Source organism: Chiroxiphia lanceolata, chromosome 11, assembly GCF_009829145.1.
Source record: "Chiroxiphia lanceolata isolate bChiLan1 chromosome 11, bChiLan1.pri, whole genome shotgun sequence".
Lineage (NCBI taxonomy): Eukaryota > Metazoa > Chordata > Aves > Passeriformes > Pipridae > Chiroxiphia > Chiroxiphia lanceolata.
This window is the reverse complement of record NC_045647.1, coordinates 15,746,779-15,769,054: the sequence shown is the minus strand read 5'-3', so window position 1 is coordinate 15,769,054 and position 22,276 is coordinate 15,746,779. Positions and strand designations below refer to the sequence as shown.

The 22,276-nt window shown below is 43.9% G+C and overlaps 1 protein-coding gene across 3 annotated transcripts in view; it reads right to left on the bottom strand.

Annotated features, from left to right (window-relative positions):
* STAB1 (stabilin 1) overlaps positions 1-22,276 on the bottom strand; it is a 63,215-nt gene that overhangs the window by 32,106 nt on the left and 8,833 nt on the right. For all 3 annotated transcript variants that reach the window (XM_032699453.1, XM_032699454.1, XM_032699455.1), the window contains exons 3-20: positions 17,391-17,527; positions 15,824-15,939; positions 14,603-14,688; positions 13,485-13,554; positions 12,411-12,506; positions 11,836-11,952; positions 10,912-11,108; positions 10,584-10,717; positions 8,787-8,914; positions 7,785-7,876; positions 6,714-6,836; positions 5,037-5,183; positions 3,951-4,013; positions 3,632-3,745; positions 3,191-3,244; positions 2,302-2,382; positions 1,856-2,014; positions 926-988 (exon numbers count right to left, since the gene is read on the bottom strand). In XM_032699453.1, the coding sequence (XP_032555344.1) occupies positions 926-988; positions 1,856-2,014; positions 2,302-2,382; positions 3,191-3,244; positions 3,632-3,745; positions 3,951-4,013; positions 5,037-5,183; positions 6,714-6,836; positions 7,785-7,876; positions 8,787-8,914; positions 10,584-10,717; positions 10,912-11,108; positions 11,836-11,952; positions 12,411-12,506; positions 13,485-13,554; positions 14,603-14,688; positions 15,824-15,939; positions 17,391-17,527 (1,977 nt within the window). The remainder of the gene's footprint in view (positions 1-925; positions 989-1,855; positions 2,015-2,301; positions 2,383-3,190; positions 3,245-3,631; positions 3,746-3,950; positions 4,014-5,036; positions 5,184-6,713; positions 6,837-7,784; positions 7,877-8,786; positions 8,915-10,583; positions 10,718-10,911; positions 11,109-11,835; positions 11,953-12,410; positions 12,507-13,484; positions 13,555-14,602; positions 14,689-15,823; positions 15,940-17,390; positions 17,528-22,276) is intronic.

The window sequence follows — 22,276 nt, the reverse complement described above, 5'->3', positions numbered from 1 at the left end:
AAAGAGATATGAGAGGGGAGAAGGCAGCAGGGAGGGAGAATGGGGCAGAGGGGGAGTAAGAGAGAAAATGAGAGCATGAGAGGGAGGAAGAATAAGTGAGGGAGAGACTAAGAGGGAGGGAAGTGAGACAGAGACAATAAGAGAGAGGGGGGAAAGGGCTGCAAAGAATTTTGGAATAACAGTGATCTGTCATGGAATTAGACACGGGCAGAACTGGGCCCCAGATGATTCCCCAGGCTTCACCTGCCTCAGTCAGGGAGGAAAATGAGCAAGTAGTGATTTTGCAGAGCTCTACTGCAGGCATTCATGCTGAGACTGCATTAACAAGTTCTCCTGAAAGTCAGATCTCTCAGAGGACACCCAACAGTCAACAGTGGTGAACACCTCTCTGGCTTTCACAAAAAAAAGAAGAAAGCTAGTTCTGCTCAGCTCTGAACCAACAGGGAGCACAGGCCAAGTACAAATTGTTTCTCACCCTCTGCTATGCAGAAAGCTTGTAGTAACCTTCTGGCTGTGATATAGGCAGTGGTGGTACTGGATGGTACCAGTGGGATCAGGCTTGGTTCTGGGACTCTGGAGGAGTTGGCAGATTCTGCACGTGAGCAGGAAAGCTCTGCCTGAGGCAGAGCAAAAGTGCTGAAAGCTGCAAATCTACAATTTCACTGAGCCCAGAGTTTCTCACCATGCTGTGCATTGATTCAGCAAGCAGACTTCAGAATAAGAAAGACAACAGAGCAGTGAGTAGGTGACAGACTGGGCTCACTGAGCATGGATACGTGGGGAGTGTGTCCCCTCTAACAAGCCTCTCTGCAAGTTGCCTTTCCTGCTCCCTATTTGAAAGTGGCTTGGGTTAGAAACTATCTATCATTGTGTCTGTATGTCATCATGTGAAGAAGAAATTACCAAAATTATCACAAATATTTACCATTTCTGTGCTGCCAGGTGGGCAAATACTGGTGTTGAGGGCCTCACAATCCACACAAGAGCCCTGTTAAGAAAAGAAGAGACAAAACATTAATCTTCTCAAAAAAATCCAGTCTACATGCTAAGAATGTTACAGAGCTACCCCTCACAGTATATATCCAAAACATCACAATGTGTGTCTGAAACATTCCTAGGAGGGAGTTTCTACACTCTGAAATGGGTTAAGTTTATTACTTTAATAAAATTACTCCTTTATCTTGAGGGGATGCTTGCACATGTCTGCAAGATGGGGCCTGTCTCCACCCTGGGAGTCTGTCAGCCACTGGACACTTAGGCTGGAAAACACTTTGGGCATCCATACACTGAATCAGGAAATTATGTGAAACCTCTGGCCCCTAGGGATTAACTGTGTCTCTCCAAACCCCTTGCCTGTTCAGAGCCTCATCTTCTTTCTTCAGTAACCTACCCATGACCAAACTGGGGAGCAAGCACCTCAGATGAGGTATATGAAAGTATTCATGTAATAGTATCACACAGCATTTGTAGCTCCTGCTACTGAATGTCTGCTTCCTGTCCAGGCTACAGGACACCAGTGCTGACAGAGGTGGGAACAAAGCATTGTCAGCTGAGTTAGCAACTCCAGCATGAAGAAAGCCTTATGAAAAGGCAAATGTACTCAGGAATCAGAGGTAGGATGGGCGCATGGGAAGAACAACAACCTACAAGGAACATTTGCTGATTACCAGGAAAGCAGTGCCAAGTGTGAGCAGAAGGACCACTGATGGTGCTGATAGTGCCAAAATTCACATCAGGGTAACCCTCAGAGGGAATACATTTCCCAAATGCAATATACACAGCCTGCTTTTGTCCCTGCAGATGAGTGTGGGGTCCACAGCAAGCACCAGTGTGAGAATGGGACAACCTGACTTACCGTCACAATTTTATGTTGCTCTTCATTGCATCTGTGAGGCAAAATGGGAATTATTGAGGGGGGGATGAAGATGCCATCCAAGGTATGAATGATACCATTTGATGCCACAATGTCTCGCATGTTTAAGGGGATCCCTGATTCATCCATCAGAATTCTTCCCTGGTGCAGAAACACAATTTTAGCCCGTTAGGCAGCATCAACTACATAAAGGCAATGCAGGAAACAGATGGCTCACAACACCAAGGGCAACCACACAAATGGTTAAGCCTCTTAGTGGAGTCACAGATTGGATGATAAGAAGCAAGCTAATTCAATGACCTCCTTTAAGTTGAGTTTTTTAAGCAGAGGAGGAAGTAGAGATGGGCTGAAATCACTTGTTCAGAACACATCCAGACTTTCTCCTAGCACAGGAGGGTTTGCCCAGAAGGGTTTTGATTCACACTTACATCTGCACTGATGTTGATGGTAAGTATCTGGTTAGCCATAGTAACAATTTGTGGCATCGTCATCAGTTTATCTGCTGTCACCTGAAATAAAAACACAAGGGGATGGTACCAGGAAAAAGCAGAATCTTTTCAGTGCACCTTACAGAATCCTTCCATGGTTCCTGCCACTTGAAAAACTTCTCAGGGGGACTTAACATTTACATTTCATGAAATACCTTAAAAACAAACAATGGGTCAGAGGGACTTCCAGGACCTTGTGTGACTTGTTTGCAATACCAGAAACACAGCAGTGCTGATGGCAGCTGCCTTGGTTTTCATTCTTTGTTTAAGAGTCCAGAACAGTTGAAGTAAAGTCTCACTAACAGTGCCTCTTACTAACACAGCTGCAAGTGGGGTCAGACTAATAAGGGGATTTTCCCGGACATATCAAATAAACAATGAAAGTGCAGCCAGAAACATAATAGAGAACATATTTTGACTGAATAAATAAGCCTAAAGGCAGAAAAAAAGAGTAAACTGCAGCTTCTGTACTGAGAAACTTAATGATTTGAGAAAAGAGAAGTTCTGAGAACCAAGACAACTATTTCTGTGTCCTGCAGCAAAATCTTTACAATGTTTTCATTGTAAAAGCCACCCAACCAAGGAGCACCACCACTCCAGAAAACTTGAGAGTTTCTTGATGGAGAGCACAGCTGTCCCTTTTGGCAACCACTTTCATGGTAAACATTTTGCCTCATCAGATCCTGAATCACATCTCTGCTCCTTCAGGGGAAGTCCAAGAAGCAGCAGCTGAAGTCACCAATAGTGTGACCTCTGTGCCAAACAAGACAGTTGATAATGTGCTGGTCTAAAGGAGTCCAACTTTGTGGAGTGGGAGCTGCTGCCTTACCGCTGCTGAAGTGTAGATGTGATGTCTCACGAGTTCCTGAAGCTTATTTATGCCCTAAGGAAAGAAGACAACATCAGGATTGGCTACCCCTTCAACACTCAGAAGTAAGAGGAAGCAAATAAATTTTCTTTTAACCATTGACTGACATTGCCAATGTCTATAGCAGTGAATTCATTGGTGAGTAAATTCTTTCATTTTCCCCTACCAAAGCCGGGGCGAGGAAAAGCCAAGCACCAGATTTAAACAACCTGGCTAACACTGCAGGTTCCATCACTATCCACTTCTCTCCCAGAGCTGCACAGAAACTGTGAAGTTTTGGGTTTAGCTAACTCCAGGAAGAAGAATTTTCAGCGATGACCAGATGCACTGCACAAGTCATTCCAGCACAGCCTAGTGCAACACAGTCAGCTCAGGATGTCTTACAGCACTGTGAGCTCTCACCTCTGTGAAAAGATAAATGAGCCTTCCATCTCTCAGCTTATCCACACCATCATTGCTGGGCACAAATACAGTAAAAGGGCCTGGTCCATCCAGGATTGCAGGCAGGCCACAGTTCTGCAAAAACAGTGAGAGATTTCATCATGGATCAAGCAAGGGTTATTGAGGGGGATCCATCAGGAAGGGAGAGGAAACACTCAGCAACGCAGAGCTATTGAAAACCACTGAGATGGGTTTAAATGTTATTCAAAATTCCCCCCGAGGCAGCAGCAGGCTTTGTACAGCAGCAATGCCACACCTCCCCAGACACAAACTCACTTACCTCCAGTATAGTTTCAAACCTACTGAAGATCTCCATCGAAGCAAGGATCTCACCAATGGTTTTCTGCAAGAAGACACAGAGAGGAAAAACATGGCAGGGGCTGAGTGAGGTCTGAGCACACACTGGAATGCCCAGTTTGTGGTTTGCAGGTAAAGAGCTACAGGAGACCATCATCCTCAAAGAGATCAAATCCATATGAATACCCAGAACAATTGGTACAACATTCTCAGGGCACTTCAGCTGAAGAGCCACCACCACTCAACGCTCCAGCTGCTTTTTGAACACAGAAAGTAACAATATTACACAGTCTGTTTTTACAGATTAACTATAATGGTGTAAAGTAAGTGCAAACTATTATCAAAACTCTACCAATTCTAAGAGATGTTGTCATTCTCTGTAAGTTTTTTGCAAGGAGGTAGGGGGCAAGAGATCCTGCTTTCTGCATATAGAAACAATATAAAAATGCTCAGGCTTAACAATGCAGTAGCTATGACAAAACCATTTCCCAGCTAACAGGGAAAAGTATTTAGTAGAACTTGACCCTGAAAATCCCACCCCGTGTCTAAACTCAAGACATGACCTCAGAATGCAAAAGTCTAATCATTATTTGTCCTCATTTTAAATATTTTTGAGGCAACTTCTTGATTATAATTTCAAAATGCAGTACAGACCAATTAAAGAAAATATTAATTTGATTTTTATGCGAAAAATGTTTTTCAATGTTTATCCTGTAAGATACATATTATTTAAGATACAATTTAAAAAGAGTTTATTTGCTATGAAGGGAGTGATCTCACTCATGGAAGTAGAATTCTCCACTTTCACTCATGGAAGTAGAATTCTCTACTTATCCAAGCACTGTAAAAGCATAATTGCAAGATCTTTATCTAGCTTATGCAGTGCTATTAGCCACTTTTAATGGTATTTTACTAGTGCCTAACAGGTCTTATCAGGAGTTGAAATTAAAAAAAAATAGTCTTTTCCCTTTAAAAAAAATCCTCACTGATTTGGAAGGTTAATGATGAAAATTTCTCTTTTTTTAAGTGTTTATTCTGCTGTCCCATAAAAGAGAAGAAACACGAATACCTGTGGGTTGCTGAGGTTGTCAGTGCTGGTTTTCTTCCTCAGGGTGTTAACCACATGCATGATGCCATTGGCTGCTGGCAGGTTTGAGTGCAGAACATTGTACAGCTCCCCCGGCAGGTCTTGATATCGAAATGATTTGATGTATGTCTGGATAAATATAAAGGTTATTTTCTTGTGGTGCATCTGTGTTATCATGACTGATCTATCAATCACTGCTCTCTGCCTGTAGGTCAGCAAGGTGAAGGTACAACCAGAGTTACTCTCGAAAAAGTAAATTTAAGGGGTAGCCTGGGTGTAAAACAGACATCCCATTCTCCTTGAGTTTTGGGAATGTTTAGATCTTGAGGGTACTTCAAAGTCTTAATACCAAAGGAAAAAAAAAAATCTCATCTGGGACAATCAGCTCTAGAATTAAGCTTGAGTGTGAACAATGCTTGGTCCCAGCTCTGGATCACAAAAGGGTGCTGTGACCATCAAGAGCTGCCAAGTACAAGAAGGTAGTACAAGAGAGGCACAGTGCCCCCTGGGCAGCATGGTACAGAATTTGGAGGCAATCCTTGAACTACAGCTTTGATTGTAGCTATTATTCAATCATGATGCTGACAAGGAGTCTTCATAACAGAGCCAAAGCATCAGGCTCGCTGAGGTACAAGGCAGAGATCTGGTCCTTCCCCTTTGTACACAGCCATGCACTGGATCTGGGTGTATGAAGGGGTTCAAGGGTAACCTATGAACTAAACATCCAAGTGTTGGTGCTGCAGCCACTATCCCAGCTCAGGAAAGCACAGCTGCCCTGTGCTTTTCATTTCAGCATGTGCAGTTCTTTGAATTGCTCCTCCCTGCCCTATACTTTAGTTCACATCACTGAGGATTCTGGCTGAAACACAGGAAGGGGAGGGCAGACTTCCCAGATCAAAAGAATCCTGAGTAAACCAACAGGAAATAATTTTAAAAGGAGCATTGACAAGCTCAGCCTGGATTCCCTGACTCCAAATAGTGCTTTGTCCTTTTAATGCATGCAGGGCACATGTACTATGACCTAGACCTCAAGGCCAAGGCTGGATCCTCAGAGAGGAAATAGGGCTCTCTCCCTTGGCCACCTGTGAGCAGGCATGCAGGAAAGGTGCAGGATGGAGAGAGATCTGTGGAGACTGGAAAACATGAGTCAACTGGGAAAGGGAAAAAAAGAGCCTTTCATATCGAGACAGGATGATGAAAAATTCTTTGATAGAAAGACTAAGAAAAATAAAATAGAAAGAGAGGAAAAGAGAAACTAGAAGAGAGAAAATATTCAGCACGTGGTTGTGTCCAAGCACACAAATCCCAAGGAAGCATTCACTCTGAAAAGAGACTTTGCTGCCTCTTCCATGTTAGCCACATGGATATTGTAGCTGCTAATGGTTGGTGCAGGGAAAAGGTCTCTTTTCCAGAATACACACACAGACCATGGAAAGACCATTCACAAGTCAAATTCTTGCTAATTCGTTGTCTGTGAGAAAGGCAATGTGGTTGCTTGGGGTGTCTGGTCTTAAATCCCCTCACTTTGGACTCTAAAAAGGAGTTTGTTCTGATCAGAGGCAGGCTGATTACAGAAAAGGTTTTCTGGTTAGGGAAGTGCTCGAGCTCCAGTCTGTCCTGTGTGAAAGCAGAGGTCCAGGCCTTCAGGAGATGCTCTACCTGGCTTGTGAACGTCAGCTGGTGTCCTGACAAGGTCCACATTGTCTTGGTTTTAATCATGTCTTCTATTAAGTGCAGACCAGGAACAATGTGCATTCTGCACAACCGCTCAGCAGTGGTGTCCTTTGGGGAAGAGAGCCCACAGAAAAAAGATAAATGACATATTCTCTCAGAAACCTCTTTTAACATAACATTACCTTTTTCCCAGCTAACACACACAGAGGAATACTTAGCATACAAGATGGAACTTCCCTCTTCATTTTGGATCACTGGAGTAGCACTGTGGCAAAACTCTCTCTTCTGTTTGTGTACATATTCAAACACTGATTAACCTGCAAGTGGCTTTAGAAGAATCCTCCAGACAGAAACCTATTGGATTTGGACAATTTGAGGACTATCCTTGTGTGGTCCACATTATAAAATTTGTTGAAGCTCTCCATACATAACCTTTGTTGATGCTGAATGATGTAGGTGGTCTAATCTGCTAAATTTGCATTTAGTTTCTTCTTTTCTGTTCTGGACTTTCCATCACTGATGCTTTTGTAAAACAATCCTTGGTCAATACTGATTTAGGTGGAACTGACCCTTCTGGGAACAGGTAGACTAGATAACTCAGGGGCCTTTACTGATGTATTTTCTATGAATCCAGAATTACCATTTCTGGCCATAGGTCCAAAATCCAATACTTCGATGCAATACTCAGCCCCTTTTGAAAACACCACCCTCAAGCAGTGAAAAGCCACCTAATGTTTTGAGAATAGTCACACACAGGAGGTTCAAGCTCTAAACGAAGAATGGTCAGAAAGACTCACACTTCCTGACATTAAAACCAAAAAAACTCCATCAGTACTGAAGAAAGAGACAGAGATTTTTAAAATAATGTAAGGGATGTAACATGCTCTGTGAGACTGCTACTTAACCAGACAATGAAAACTCTTCCCAAGAGACAGTTTCTATAAATATTGCCTGCCAAAGTTCCTCTCTTTTGTTAATCAGTTTTTACAGGCTGCAGAACTCAGACAGGAAAGAACCCTAAGACAGCAAAAATTCACTAAACCCAAGAACACTTACATTAAATTCCATTCTGTCATGAATGGGAAGAAGGGATGGTACAAAGACTGTGAAGGGCCCGTATTTAGTCAGCAACGTTGAGCAACCAGAAGCTGTAAAAAGAGGGGCAATGCGAAGTAATTACTTGGTGTATGGTTTAACTACAGCAATAATTATTCCTCTCCTTAACAGCACAAGTCAATCTACACATTATCAGCCTGGTGCAAGTAACTAGTACTTGTTTACAAGGAAGCAGAGGGAGTTTAGTACTGTTATCACAGCCCAGCTTGGTTGCTATGAGTTTTTTGCTCTTGCCAAGAAGATTTCTGAAGGATTGGTGACTCTGGTGCACTTTGAATCACTGCTGAAATTTGCAGAATATTGATAATAATTTTGTTCCTCCATGCTTACTACCTTATTCTTGGGCCCAGTCTTCCCCTTGAAACAACTAATTTTTGTGTCTCATTAGTATTTTTTAACATTAACTGCTTCTTGAGAAGTTGCTATGAATCCACAGTTGTCACTCAATTAACAAAGGTTGTTATTAAGTCCTACTGCACAGGAGTCAGGAACCTGGAGATCTTCATGTGGTTGCCCATAGCATAAATCATTATGGAAAACATATGCAAAAAATGAGTGTTGGCAACATTGATATGAGGAGGGGTATTCACAAAAGCTAAGCTGAGCTTTTAGCTCTGTCTCTGTGCTCCTGCCGAGGCAGTGGAGACAGAAGACGGGCAGAGGACAAGTTGGAGAAGGTATCTAACATAAATAAGCTTTGACATGACCCAAAGGGTTCTCATTCTGTCAAATACATAATACTGAACAGTTTCCCAAATTCCCAATCCAGAACTGGTAAGATAAGTTCAGAGATGTGATGTGTTTAATTTTGCAGCTCACGATCATACATTGTGAAACAGATCTATTATGCTGAAAGAGCTTTTGTGCTGAAAGTAGCCCTTTCTGACACACTCTCGTCCCCACATTTGTTCCATACCCCAAACAAAACCAAAAAACATTTACCAAACATTTTCCTGGCGATGTTAAATTTCCTAGCAAACCTTCCTCGCAAATTGAGCTGATTTATTTCACCCAAGAGATCTTTATAGCAGCTTCTCCCATCTCCAATCTCCCCTTCTTTACACACACAGCTAAGAGACAAGAATGAAACACAGCAAACCATTATAAACCAGTTTGCAACACATTCAACAAATGTGAGCAGAACAACATATCAGTATTCAGGCTTGAAAGACAAATCCCAGCTTTAAGATCACAGGATCATGGAATGGTTTGGGTTGGAAGGGATCTTAAAGATCATTTTGTTCCAACCCCCCTGCCATGGGCAGGGACACCTTCCATTGGACAGGTTGCTTGGAGCCTCATCCTCCCTGGCCTTGAACACTTTCAGGGACGTAGGTAAGAGCTGAGTAACTTCTGCCTAAACTAAGTGACAGGGAAAAAGATGCACACTTCTGCAGAGCAAGCAAATTTGACTATCCCAAAAGAATGAAGATGCTTTCTCTGATAAAACCAACACAAGGACTGCTGTATAGTTCCGGGTACAGATATCCCCAATATATTTATCAACACCTTTCTAACTTGATATTCAGTCAGTACCAGTCATTACAACATCCGAAAATTTGAGGTAATGCATGAAAAACCATAAAAATCACAAGCTAAGTGGCAATCTGGCAAACAGCTCCCATGTGACCCCTTGGCTTCAGCGAGAAGTGCCAGCTCAAGCACACCAGGTATCTACAGTTCATCTCAACTCAATGAGGGGCCCAGGCAGGCTGATGACTTTTCATGAAAAGCTTATCTACATGTGAAAATCTCCGTCCTGCTTCACACGGATCCACAGTCATTACTCAGGGACTCCTGAAGATCCCTGGCCGATAACTGTGTTTTTTCCCGTTTGGGCTTTGTCCAAGATCGGCTCTGCTCTTTCTGTTTCAGCCATGCGAAGACATGGGACACAGGGGAGGGATCTGACATCACTCCAGCCTCACAGGGCTGAGTGCCAGCAGCTGGGGAACACATATATAAGGCAGGGACTGTGCTGAACACGGTGTCCTGCTCTGTGCCTGCAGATCTTCAGAAAGGGAAGTCACTGTGTTTCAGTCCTGGCCTGGAGCACACAAGGAGCTGGTGGATAATAGTTTCAGCAGCACTGGAGAAGGAAAGGTCAGGGAGATGGGCTTGCTCTTTCCCTCTTCAGTCTCAGTCAAGCTCCATCTTTTCTTGATAACACACAAAATCCTCAGGTATGCAAAAATGATCCTATATCCAGCAGTATTTCCCATGTAAGGAGTATCAACTTCTAGGTATTTTGCTCCAAAGGACTAAATGAGGTCTGGTGTTCCTTCACTCAATTTGTCCCTTCCCTGTCCATCTGCAACTCTAATTTATTTCCTGCTTATACACCTGAGTGGGAGAAGAGACAAAGACTTATCCCTCAGAAGCAAGTGTGGGCAAACGTGAGCAAACAAGTCACATATTTCCCCTTTAATGATTGATTATTAACTCATAATAACCTACTATTACCACTAACCTGGGAGGCTACATCTCCAGTTCACATCACAGAAGGCCCTGCTACCCCAGATTTAAAGCATCTTGTGACCCACATGCCAAAATTTACAATGACAGATGTAAAACTTCTCTTTCAATGGGTTTGTTACAAACAAGTTCTTCTCAAAAGGCGACTGTGGCCCATATTCCTGAGATCACCCTCAGTTTCTTCAAAATTCAGCTCATCCAAACTCAGTCTCCATTCTAGCTGAAGATTAAGCTTCTTTATCTGCAGTCTTTAAACTGGCTTACCTAGGATTCCCCTGAGAATTAATCTCACATTTGGAAGTCACGTCGCAAAAATACTGCCGGCAATCATTGGGAAATGCAGAACACTCGGACGAAGGAGTTCTCTTACTCATCCCAGGCTTGCAAGCACAAGTTGCCTAAGGGAAGGCAACACAGTGATCACAGAGCTGCATTCATCACCTTGTACCCACTGAGTTACCCTAGAAAAGAGCTGCCTGGTTTCCCTTTGCAAAGTGTAAGGTGAGGAGAGCAGATCTGATCAACCCAATCATCAGTTCATTTGAAGAGCTTCTCATCCGGCCATTTTTCAGACCTTTGTTGTTGTTCTTACCTCTCCTGGACGTCTGTAAACACAAATTGTAGAGTTTTCTGGGCAGCCTCCATTGTTGTCAACACAAGGGTTTATGGGCTGGCAAATGTTCCCATCTCCTTGATATCCTTCTTTGCAGGTACATTGATATGTTCGTGATCCAAGAGCTTTACATACAGCGAAGGGGGAGCATGGAGAAGGAGAACAAGGATCCTGAGCTGCAATTAAAGGGAGGAGAGGTGAGTATAACCAAATTTCTGTTTCCAAAACAGAAATTCTGCAAAAGGCCTGGAAAGAATGGAAGAATTTGTACTATTAAACTTCTAAAATTTCACAGGAAAATAAAATCATTTCAGACAGCAGATATTTGAGTTTTTTAAATCTGAGTAATTTGGATGACACATTTTTCAAGTTACTTTAGTAGCAGAAGTGTGAGTGACAGAGAATGCTTGGATTTACTTCTGATTTTCCATCATATCTGAGGATATATGAAAATGCAGTTTGATCACCAAAATCTGCAAAAAGCCAGTGAAAACAGAGCTGTCCATAGCTATTTCATCAAATGCATCTTATCGACTCTCTTTTAAGAAAACCAATTCACAAACTTAAATTTGAAGTCAGTGAAGAACTCTGTCAATCACACACCTTATTATTTAAACTGATTCAGACTCACCAATACCCTGCTGTCACAGTTATTTAGTGCATACTTATAAGTGAGTGCTAGAGGGAACCTGCAACTCTAATTCAGTTCTTGCTTTCATGACCAAGTGAGGGGAGAGACAAAAACTTAGCCCTTAATCTTAAAGGGATTCCTAAAAAGCTGGTTCTTAAGCCTCTTCAGTGATGTAGGCATTGTGTTCACCATGATCAAACTCATCTGCAGATACCAATGCAATAAGATTTTTTCCAAACGGGACCATTTAGGGTCACTGAGAAGTTTCTCACCTTGGCAAGTGCTCCCAAGCTTCCTGTAGCCCAGCTTGCAGGCACACTCTGCAGTCCCATCCCTCACCACACACTCGCTGTTGGGCTCACATGTCACGCCTTTGCACAGGGACAGCTCTGCAATCACACAGCAAAGAGAGTTTCCCTTTGAGCATGTAGGACCCTGAGAGAAGATGTAACTTATCTTACAGAATCACCTCAATATGAAGGCAAATGTGGTTTCCAGAGGTCCCCAAGCTGGCACAAAAGCCAGAGGATATAAGCAGTGCAGGCAGCTCTAAATCCCTGGCAGCCTAAGTAGCCAGATCCCGCAAAGCTTAGGGACAAGAAAGGTTCTAACTGGTTTCCAGAGACAGAACAGAGGCATAAAGGGGTGGTACCTCTGAGCCACTGTCACAAAGTAGGGAGCAGACCCCAGCTTTTCCCTCTGACTGGATAGATCTCCAAAGCTCAGATCATCTTCCCTCTACATTTCCAACCTATTCATTGCCCCCCTGCACCTTCAGGGACACATGCACCCAAGCCCACAGCTCAGGTTACTTTAAGAGCCCCTCTGCAGCTCCCAATGTATTTACCTTGGTCACACCTGGGGCCTGTGTAGCCTCCATAGCACGTGCAGCTCCCATTCCCAGCGACGCCGCTGTTGCACTCCCCGTGCACACAGTCACACACTGCAAGGGAAGTTCAGACAGACCTGACCTTCAGCTGCCAGGCAGGGCACAGGGCTCCAGGCACACACAGGGCTCCAGGCACACACAGGGCTCCAGGCACACACAGGGCTCCAGGCACATACAGGGCTCCAGGCACACACAGGGCTCCAGGCACACACAGGGCTCCAGGCACACACAGGGCTCCAGGCACATACAGGGCTCCAGGCACATACAGGGCTCCAGGCCAGCTGCCCTGGGACTTGGCATCCTGATTTCCCACCCAATAAGCCACAGCAAAAGTAGCTCCTTATAAAAGTTGACCATGGCAGTCAGAGCTTTGAGAGGGTAAACTGCCTGTCCTGGGCTCAAGAAGACAAGGTACTGCCCTGCAAGAGCAGCTCTGAATACAAGATCTAGACCAGTTTTTCAGGCACATGTGCACAACACATGAGCACAACCAACAAGATCGCTCCTATCTCACCCGTGTGGACACAAGGAACCAGGAGCTGGACAAAAAGGGCTCCTTTAACAGCCAGGCTGCACTAGTCATAAATCACTTCCCCAAACATCAGACATGAAAAGTGAATTACTGTGTGTAATGATTTTTTATGGAGGGCAACGAGGAAGAAGCTGAGAGACAAGTGGGGCAGTTATAGGAGTCTGAAAACCAGTTGAGCAGTGAGTGTGGGTTGTTTCAGGAATGCAGGTAACAACTGGCTAAAAAGAGAGAGGAAACTGGGATAGTCCTGATAAGAGGGGAGAGAGAGAGATTTGCAATAGAAAAAATGGACTGATTTGATTGAAAGACTGAGAATCATTTGTCTAATGGGACAGCAGAGAAGGGCACAAAGACAAAATGCCCAGACACCTGCTATTGAACACTGCCAGCTCTCTGCCACTCTCCTCCTCTCCAGCACCCTTCCTCACCCAACCTCTCCCTTCTCCTTCCTTGCTTTCAGTTATTTTTGTGGAGGTTTCACTTGAATTACTTGTTCTTACCTGACTGACAGTCTGGGCCAAAACGATTTTCATCTCGACAGTTCTGGCAGGCAAACCCACTGTATTGCTCCTAGAAGGGCCCCAAAACGTGCCAGGTATTATTTTTCTGCATCACTCTGTTGTTCCACACATTGGTATAGTTCAAAATCCCTCCCCATTTTTGATTTTCAGTGACAGCCTGAAGCAGCACAGTGAAGAAAACTGACCTGTTCAGTGCCCCAGTAGCACTAACCAACCCCATGGCAAAGGAGACCACAGTGTAAACTGACACACAGAGGGCATGGAAAATGCCAGCAAAATTCTGGTGGGCACTGAGGAAATGATGTCCTGATTAGAGACAGACAGGAATGTACCAGCTGGCTTCTGATATCTCTCTGAAAAATGAATCCGGAATTCACTGATGCCAGTGGGACTTTTTACATTGATTTTACAGGGCTTGAGGTCCTTCAGCATATATTTTAATTGATATAAGGTGTCTTTGAGTTAAATCCAAACCCAACTTTTCTCAAAGAAGAGTCCAAGAGGTAGGATTTGAGCTATTAATTAAGGATGCTTTAAAAACATACAGTTCATAAGAGAAAATTTCAAGTCTGACATTGATCCATGAAACTAGAAATTTTAGAAACACTGCTCTAGACAATTCAAATGTGCAAGGATTGTTTGTGCTTTTATTGTATTAAGTCTGGAAAGAGAAAAAAAAAATCTGTCCTAAATTCTCTTTCTGGTCCCTCCTGCTTTTCCTGAAAAGGTGCAGGATTGATTCATGTGGGAAGTAAATCACCCAAATCTGGAAAAGGTGCACCTCATTAAGAGCCAAGTGTCTCATGGCTTCTTGCAGCCATAGACAGATCCTGATTATTTGAACTGATCAGGGAGTTACATTCATGCAATTCTTTTTTCCTTTCCTTCTATTCTTCCCAACTCCATATCCTTACCAAGAGTGCTATTGCAGACCACACCAATCCTCCAGGAAAACCACAGACACTGATGCTGGAATGGAAGAAGCTGCTAAAGACCTTCCAGGTAGAAGGGCAGCCCTCATCCAGAACCTGTACACAGACACTGTACAACCCCCTCTGACAAAAGCACATCACCCTCAGAATAAATCAGGCACTGACCTTGCAGATGCAGGTCCCGTTTTGCTGCATCCCGTCCAAGCACGTCCCATGGCCACTGCAGGGATTTTCAGAGCCACCTGGACACTCTGACAGGTAAGGGACAGGCCAGGCAAGATTAGATTGAACCATCACCACCTTTTTCCGTCTTCTCCTCCCCCAGGTATTCCAGTTGTACAAAGGCAACGGCCTCTTCACCAGCAAATTATCCAGCACACCTAACACTGCCCCAGAGCTGCTGAATGTGGCCTGGAATGGCACCAAGGAGCAGTTGGGCTGCTAAGAAAAGCCTTTTATTAAAAATCTAAGGAAAAGTCCCAACAGGCCATAAATAACTAAATTTCGACAAAGGCACTAAAGCATTTCTTAAGGTTGAGCCACTGCTTGCATCAGTGAGAGGCAATTTCAAACACCTGAGGAGAATTCTGAAGCTCAGGACAGACAGGAGCCTGCTTTGCAAAGATACTGAGCATTTCCAGCTTTCCCTGACTTCAGGAAGAGCTGTAAGTGTGCCCAGAAAAACATGGTCCACAGATCTTTGGAGTGGGGTACCTCCAAATTCTGGGGACTATTTCTGATCATTTTAGGCATGTGATTTCTCTGACAAAGCCAGTTGCTTATTCAAAGCACTTTTTTGTGAGGACAGGCTCAAGCACTCAAAAAAATCTCCCATTTTCTGCATAACTGGAGAGTGTCTCTCCCTATCCCAGCAGTCAACCATATGAAAAAATGTTCAGCTTAGTAGTCCTTGCTTTTGGATTTTTGAGACAAGACTAAACAAATTCTCATTACTTGGCATAAACCTGAGTGGGAGCTTTGAGATGGTTATTTTCTGTGGCTGAATGGCTGACTAACCCCAGACTGCACAGCAGCACACGTGGCACACGCGCTGCAGACTAGAGGGACATCAGAAAGATCTTCCTCTTCCTTTGGAAACTTTGTTAAAGAGGAACAAAAACATCCCTTTCCAAAAGTTTATTTTTAAAGAAGAGACAAAAGGAAGTTCCACCGCAGGAGGTTATGTTATGTGTTAAATGCAAGAGGATTCAACTCATCTGGAACAAAGAGATTCTGTGCTGAACTTCCTAGATAGATAATGAAGACCTTGTGAGTGTTTAAGGAATAATGAAAATTAATCACCTCAGTGTATATTTAATGCCTCCTATTAAAGCTGGTTTGACTTATTCAACAGTTAGAGATGGTTGTAAAAAATTAAAAACTTACCATAGCACTCTGTACCCCAGAATCCCGGACAGCACTTTTTCTCCTCAATGTCCTTCTTACATATGTGATGACACCCTGGCAGGGAAAGGGTATTTTCTCCTAACTTGACAGAGTATCTTAAAAAGAACAATCCAAGATTCATGATTACAACACAAACTTAGAACTGGCCTGTTGGAGGGTTTCTAAGTAGTCCCACTGTGGTGCCCTGAGCTCTGAGGGGAAGGAAGGGCCCTCATCCCCTCTGCCATGCAGGAACACAAGAGGTTGCACTCTGGTTGTGTCTTCTCTAAGGATGCCCATTGATCTGAGCCTCAAAAATTGGTTACAAGAAATCTGTCAGGGACAGGGCATGAGACAGGACCTTGCATCAGGATAGAAACCTTGGATGCTGGACGGTTAGACATGCAAAGTTAGGATCTCCAGAGTGACTCAACATTCAACTTCACATCTAAAATAATCTTGAAAGAACAAAATCTTCTTGCAGCACTTGTCTCTTTTTGCTTTTTACTAAAAATCCCAGATTGAGATGCCATAAATTTGGATTTAATAGCTGTGTTATTCACAGATTCACTATTCAATCTTGGGCAAATCTCTTAAATCCCTCAAAGAAGCATCTTCCTTTCAACCCTTCATCCCTCCCCTCTCCACACAGGGTGAGTCCTTGGTGGCAGTGCCTCTTGTTCTGCACGTACACAGCACAGAACTATTCTTGGGTCTGTCCAACAACCACCACAAGAGCAGATAACACTCAGAAAAGCTGCATACACTCACATTATTCTTACACTCCATTTTATTTTTGGCACAACATCCTTCCCAAAAGGAACTTGGAAATTGTCTCAATAGCATTGCTGCTTTGGCTTCAGTCTGACTCTTGTGTGTGTGCAAAAACTGCTACAAGCTGCAAAACTGCCACCACTATTTTTAAAGTATTTTGACAGAATAGAGAATCACAGAAAGAGAAGACAATGGAGCTATATATTAACAGTTAACATTGACTACTGAATAGATACACAAACAATAATCTATAGAGTTTCATTTTTCAAAAGCTTCCTAGTAAATTCAGTTTTCTTTCATCCTTTTCCTATCACAGCCAAGCTCAACAGAATAAGAGCAAGGAACACATGAACAAGCAATTGTCATAAAGTGAACTAGGAAGGTAAAAAGTTCAGAGGATTATTGCTGGAAGCTGGGAGGATATACAAGGGGAACTATCATTATATTATTTTCCTAATAAGCCACCAAGGAATTCTGGGTCTGAAATAGGCTAATAGACAGACCTCTGTTAAGTTGCCACAGCAGGATTAGCAAGCTCAGGTTGTTTGGGGCAAGTTAGAGGCAATTTGTTCTGTGTATATAGAACCTTATGCTCAGCAAAAAGCAAGGAGACAAAAGCAACAATAATAGGGGCCATAAACCCATTTTCCTGCATCTGAAAACAAAACTTCTTGGACCTTTACAGCTCAAAACCATGTGTGTGTTCTCCTGAAGGCACACACCACTCCTTGCATAGCAGAGTTGCACCAAAAGCTTGACACAGTGAGGAAATAAGTGAGGAAATAAGCCTTACCTGCAGTCTCTCACCCCTATTCCTTGGGTGGTCTTTAACCAGCCTCTTGGACACAACATTTTAGGTGCTGCAGCACAAGCAGTACACGCTGTGTTCAAGGTAAACATTGTCTTGACATTGCATCGCATGGATTTTAACTGAAAAAGAGAAACCAGGATGGAAACAAGCCCAAAATGAAACTGTTATCCCAGCCACTTACCTTGCCAACTTGTAATATCTTTATCAATTCACACAATTCTTGAGATACCACTGGGGAGGGCAGTGGCCAGTGCAGCTGCTGGGAGGTACCACACACTCCCTGGGGCTAAACCATCACACTGCTGCGTGCTTGGATCCGCTTGGATCTCAGCTAGAAGGCAGCAGGGCACATCCCAGCTATCTTATCTTCTCCCTACGCCCCACAGTAAAAATTCTAACCATTTCTAAAAGAATCATAACTCTGCACTGCTAATTCCAGCCCATCTTTTACAAACACATGGCAGTGGTATGTGAGGACAAGCCCTGAATTAATAACCCTTGCCAGAAGCCACTGAATTAAAAGGCAATGCAGCATTTCTCTTTTCCATGCTATTGATTTGATCCAGTTCACTGGTGGTTTCATTGCTGTTCCACAGGTCTGAAGAACAGAATAAGTTGGTTCAGTCTATTTCCCAGAGCCAGGAGTTGCTCACATAAATATTTCTCTTGGCAACTGTCTTCAAGAAGGTGCAGGGCTGTGGATGATAAGGAAAGGTGCTCTGCACCTCTCTGAACACCTTGGTGCTTTGACCCTGGGCCAGAAGGACTCCATAAACATTGGCAGGAATATCAGGTAGGAGACTTGGATAAATCACATGGCAGGTGATTTATCAGCACAAGCCCTTCCACCCAACCAGAATAACTTTAGGGGTTCTGGTTTCCTCACAGGGTTTTTCTGTACCCCTGTTCAACCTTGCTTCTCCAAATGAAACACAACCAGAGCAGATGACAAAAGTACAGCCTCACAGTGAATGATCATCATCATATGCCAACCTGTCACTAAAACTCGTGATTTTACTCTAAAAGCATTCCCTCGAATTTCTAAACTCCTGCATGGAATCAAGCAACTGCATGGAAACCTTATTGCTAATTTTTAAAAAAGACAATATTTGCCACCAATGATGACAGAGAAAAGCTGGGAGGCATAAGCTTGGGAGGTATGAGCTGTGTATGCCCCCAAAGGTCATTGGTTGGACAAAGCCCACACAACCTCAGCTCCGCCTCTACGGGCACTGTATTTTTTTAGAATAAAAACATTAGATCAAATTTTGGGAGGAGGCCTTGATCTGGGATTTTTTTAAGCCAATCCTGAACAATGCTGGTAATGCAGCAGAACTGTGCCCAGAACTCCTTGTTTTGGATTCCCATCAGCAATCTCAGCTTTGCTTCCTCTGAACTTAAGCCCGAATGCACACATTTGCTTCAAGGCAAGGGAGGAAGCCCAGGGCTTCCCATCAGTTATCAACAGCTCAGGAAGGCCCTCTCAGATGATAGCCAGCAGACCCTGTCAGGAAAACCTCCTGAGAGATAACCCTCAAGTTCCAAGTCCACAGAGACATTTCCCTTGAATGTCTCCTGACTCATATCCATGTTCCCTCTGACTGGAGTTGCTGAGCTTTTTCCCATGTTTATGAATCCACCTTCTGCAGCCATCCATGCAAGAATGCTGCCCAATGAAGAAAATTATTTCTGTGTCTGGGTGGCCCTTCCCAATGGATATTAACTTCTAGTTGTGTTTCTGGGGCTTTTCTACCATACAGTAGCCTCCACTTCTCCTGAAAGCAGAATCCTCCAGGAACTTGTTACGTCAAGGACTCCCCTGCATTACAAACAGCTGAAAACCAATCTGAGATCCACCAGATCCACCCATCCCTGTCCTGTGAGCACCAGCTTTACTAATGTTATCCAGCAGAAAACAGCTTTGCTGTTCCTTATGTTTCCATCCCACTGGCACACAGAGCAGTCAGAGGAGACTTCCCATTTTTCATGGAGCAACACAGAAAACACAAACGATATGGATGAAAAAATGAGGTGCAACCTCTGGAGTACTCTGTCTCCAAGGATCAGCTGTGCCATTGATGGGGTAGGGAACAAGTCCATGCAACCAGCTGATTGAAGGATAAATTAGGACTCCAGATTAAAGCTGGGCTTTGAAAGGAGCAGGTTGAAGCCAGGCCCACCAATCCCATAGAACAGTACATCTCCCATCTTCCTAGTCTCATCAAGTGCCAGCTTTAACCTTCCCTGAGACAATGCCTTGGAAAGAGGGATGGGAAGATGCCTCAGGAAGAAGCACAGCTGTGGATGCCTTACCGTGAGTTAGAATTACCCCACAAACCTTCCCCTGGGGTCTGAGCCCCCCTGTCTGCACAAAAAAGACCACATAAATAGTGGAGCACAAAGCACTGAGTTAAAATTCTCCAACCTTCTATCTCATCTGTACTTTCAGGCATCAGACACATTTGGGCCTGTGTTCTCTGTCACAGTGGTGGAGGAAGACACCATTATTCACACATTATTCCATTTTCTTTCTCTTTCCTCCATCAGTGTGGCTCCACTTCTAAGTGGAGAAGAACAGTGGGAGAGGTGAGTGGCTGCCACTCCTCCCTGTTGGCATGTTTAATTACTTGCAGGCCTCTAAGACAAGACAGTTATTGTGGAATCCCCCCTACCCTACTGGGACACTTCATAAGTTTTAGGCAGCTTTCCAGTAAGACCTTCCCCTTTTTATAAGGAAATATGCTTGTGTCAGCAGCAACATGCAGGAGGAAAGAGGAAGAGAACAGCTGAGTGGAAAAGAATTAAAAAAAAAATATTTCCCTTCTTATTTGAGTGACAGAACTGATGAAGCAGTCATTTTCTGGAGAGTTTTGCTGCTTAGGAAAGCAGAAGAGGGAATCAAGGGACATAAATGCAACAGTCTGGATACTCAAATTTTGGAGAGGATGAAAGATAGGCAGAAGTTTGAGTCAGAGGTGGCTCCTAGGGCACAGCCTCATGGAAAACAATGATGCACTTCTCCCTTGGGCTAATCTGCGACAGCTGTTTCCAAGTGTGAAGAGGCTGGGAAGGAAGCAGCAAGAGGGAATGTCTGTCCCTGTGATGCAGCAGGGCTGCCTGGTGACAGTCACTGTTCTGATCAGGTGATGAGCCTGGGCTGTATCACACTTTGGGCACAAAGGAACAGAAAAGGAAGACTGATGCTCTCAAACATCTCCAAAATTAAAGGAGGTTTTTAAACCAGAAGACATCCAACTGTGGCTGAAAGAAGTTAAGAGTCAGGGTGGTGCCTCTGTCTGCACTGAGCTCTATCTTCCAGGCTGGGCTGTGCTCTCTCCCTGCACTCAAACCCTTGTTTGTGCAAGAGCAGCCACTGCCCTCCGTGCTCAGATGAGACACATGGGAGCCTCTGGATGCTGCAGTGTTTCCTTCCCTCCTCTCTGAACAGATGTCCCTTACTGCTCAAGTGCTCGTTTCTCTTATTCTACCTCAAGCGAATAAGCTGGGAAGTATTTTGTAATTCCCCTCTTTTTCACCCTTTGTCTTTTCCTCCCAAACCATAACACAAATCCTTCTGCATGGCAAAAACCTCAAGGAAGAAAGAAAAACACATTTGGACGTCAGTGTTCAGCTCCAACAATCCTGGGAGCCAGTTCTGGAAATAGTCATTATCTAATGAATCACCAAGTTTCCAGTGCACTTGTCCTTTACAAAACAGAGCTGCAGACATATGCTTGAGTCATTATAGTCGTGTACCTCCCCAAGAAGTTCTCAATAACATTTTAGCTGAACAGACCAGCAGCTCCTGGACACACAAACTCTTCACATTTGTTCAAGGAAGACACTTTTCAGCACGATGAGCAATCAAGTACAGAGATCACATAACACAAGTTCTACTGTTGCCCTGGGTGTTTCTCACTGCAGAGCACTGGAAGCTCAGGGATGCTGAGGCCACTTCCCTCATCTCCCACCTGCCTCCACTCCTCCTCCAGCACAGCCTGGGATGGGCCTCCTCCCAGCAGACAAACTTTCATGGTTCTCATATCTGCTGCATCTCCCCCAGCCCACAGCAAGAGGTATAAAAATCCAAATTAGGCTGCAGGTTCACTGTCATGTTTGAACGATCAAATCAGAGCCCTGAGGTAACATCACTGAAAAACAGGCAGCACAGAATCCCTCTTTTCTCTCTTGATAGCCCCTGCAGGCCTGTGGAGGCCTCTTGTGAAATCACAGCACTTCTGTTGCTATCCTAAACTATCAGAGAAGGCTTCATTAGACCCTTACTCTTCCTTACCTTCCATTTTAGCCTTTAAAATGTTTCTTCTCTTTCACCAAAAATAGGGAACCTTTTGGGGAAAAAATCTAAAAGGGAGTTCTTTTTCCCGGATTAAATAAAATTCTCCAGAGGTGACTCAAAACATTTCACTTCTCTGTAAGTGGGTACTCACTGCCTGATAATGTAACTGTTTCATGCCAAGCCAGACACCTCAGTGATTACAGAAATCAACACAGTGTCTCAAAGTAGAGAGACCTAAATTTCCACTTAGACCAGCTGAAGATGTGAGCTCACGGCTCTGAACACAACTGTACTGGAACCCACACCTCCAGGCAAACAAGATCCACCAGCAGAGACACTTCATGTTTGTGCTCAAGTCACCTTAATGATCCTACAAGTCTTCCCAGTAGTCACCCTTTCATGAAAGGTTCTATACAAAAGTTTCCAACCAAAGTTCTGACACTGAAGCATCTTTCCAGTGCTCTGGCTTTCTCTAAATTAAGTCTTTAAGACTCACAGGTCTGTCCACTCCCCACAAGGCCCCGTTTTGTCATTCAAGACAAGACAAGCCTTACACAGCTTGGGTCTCCAG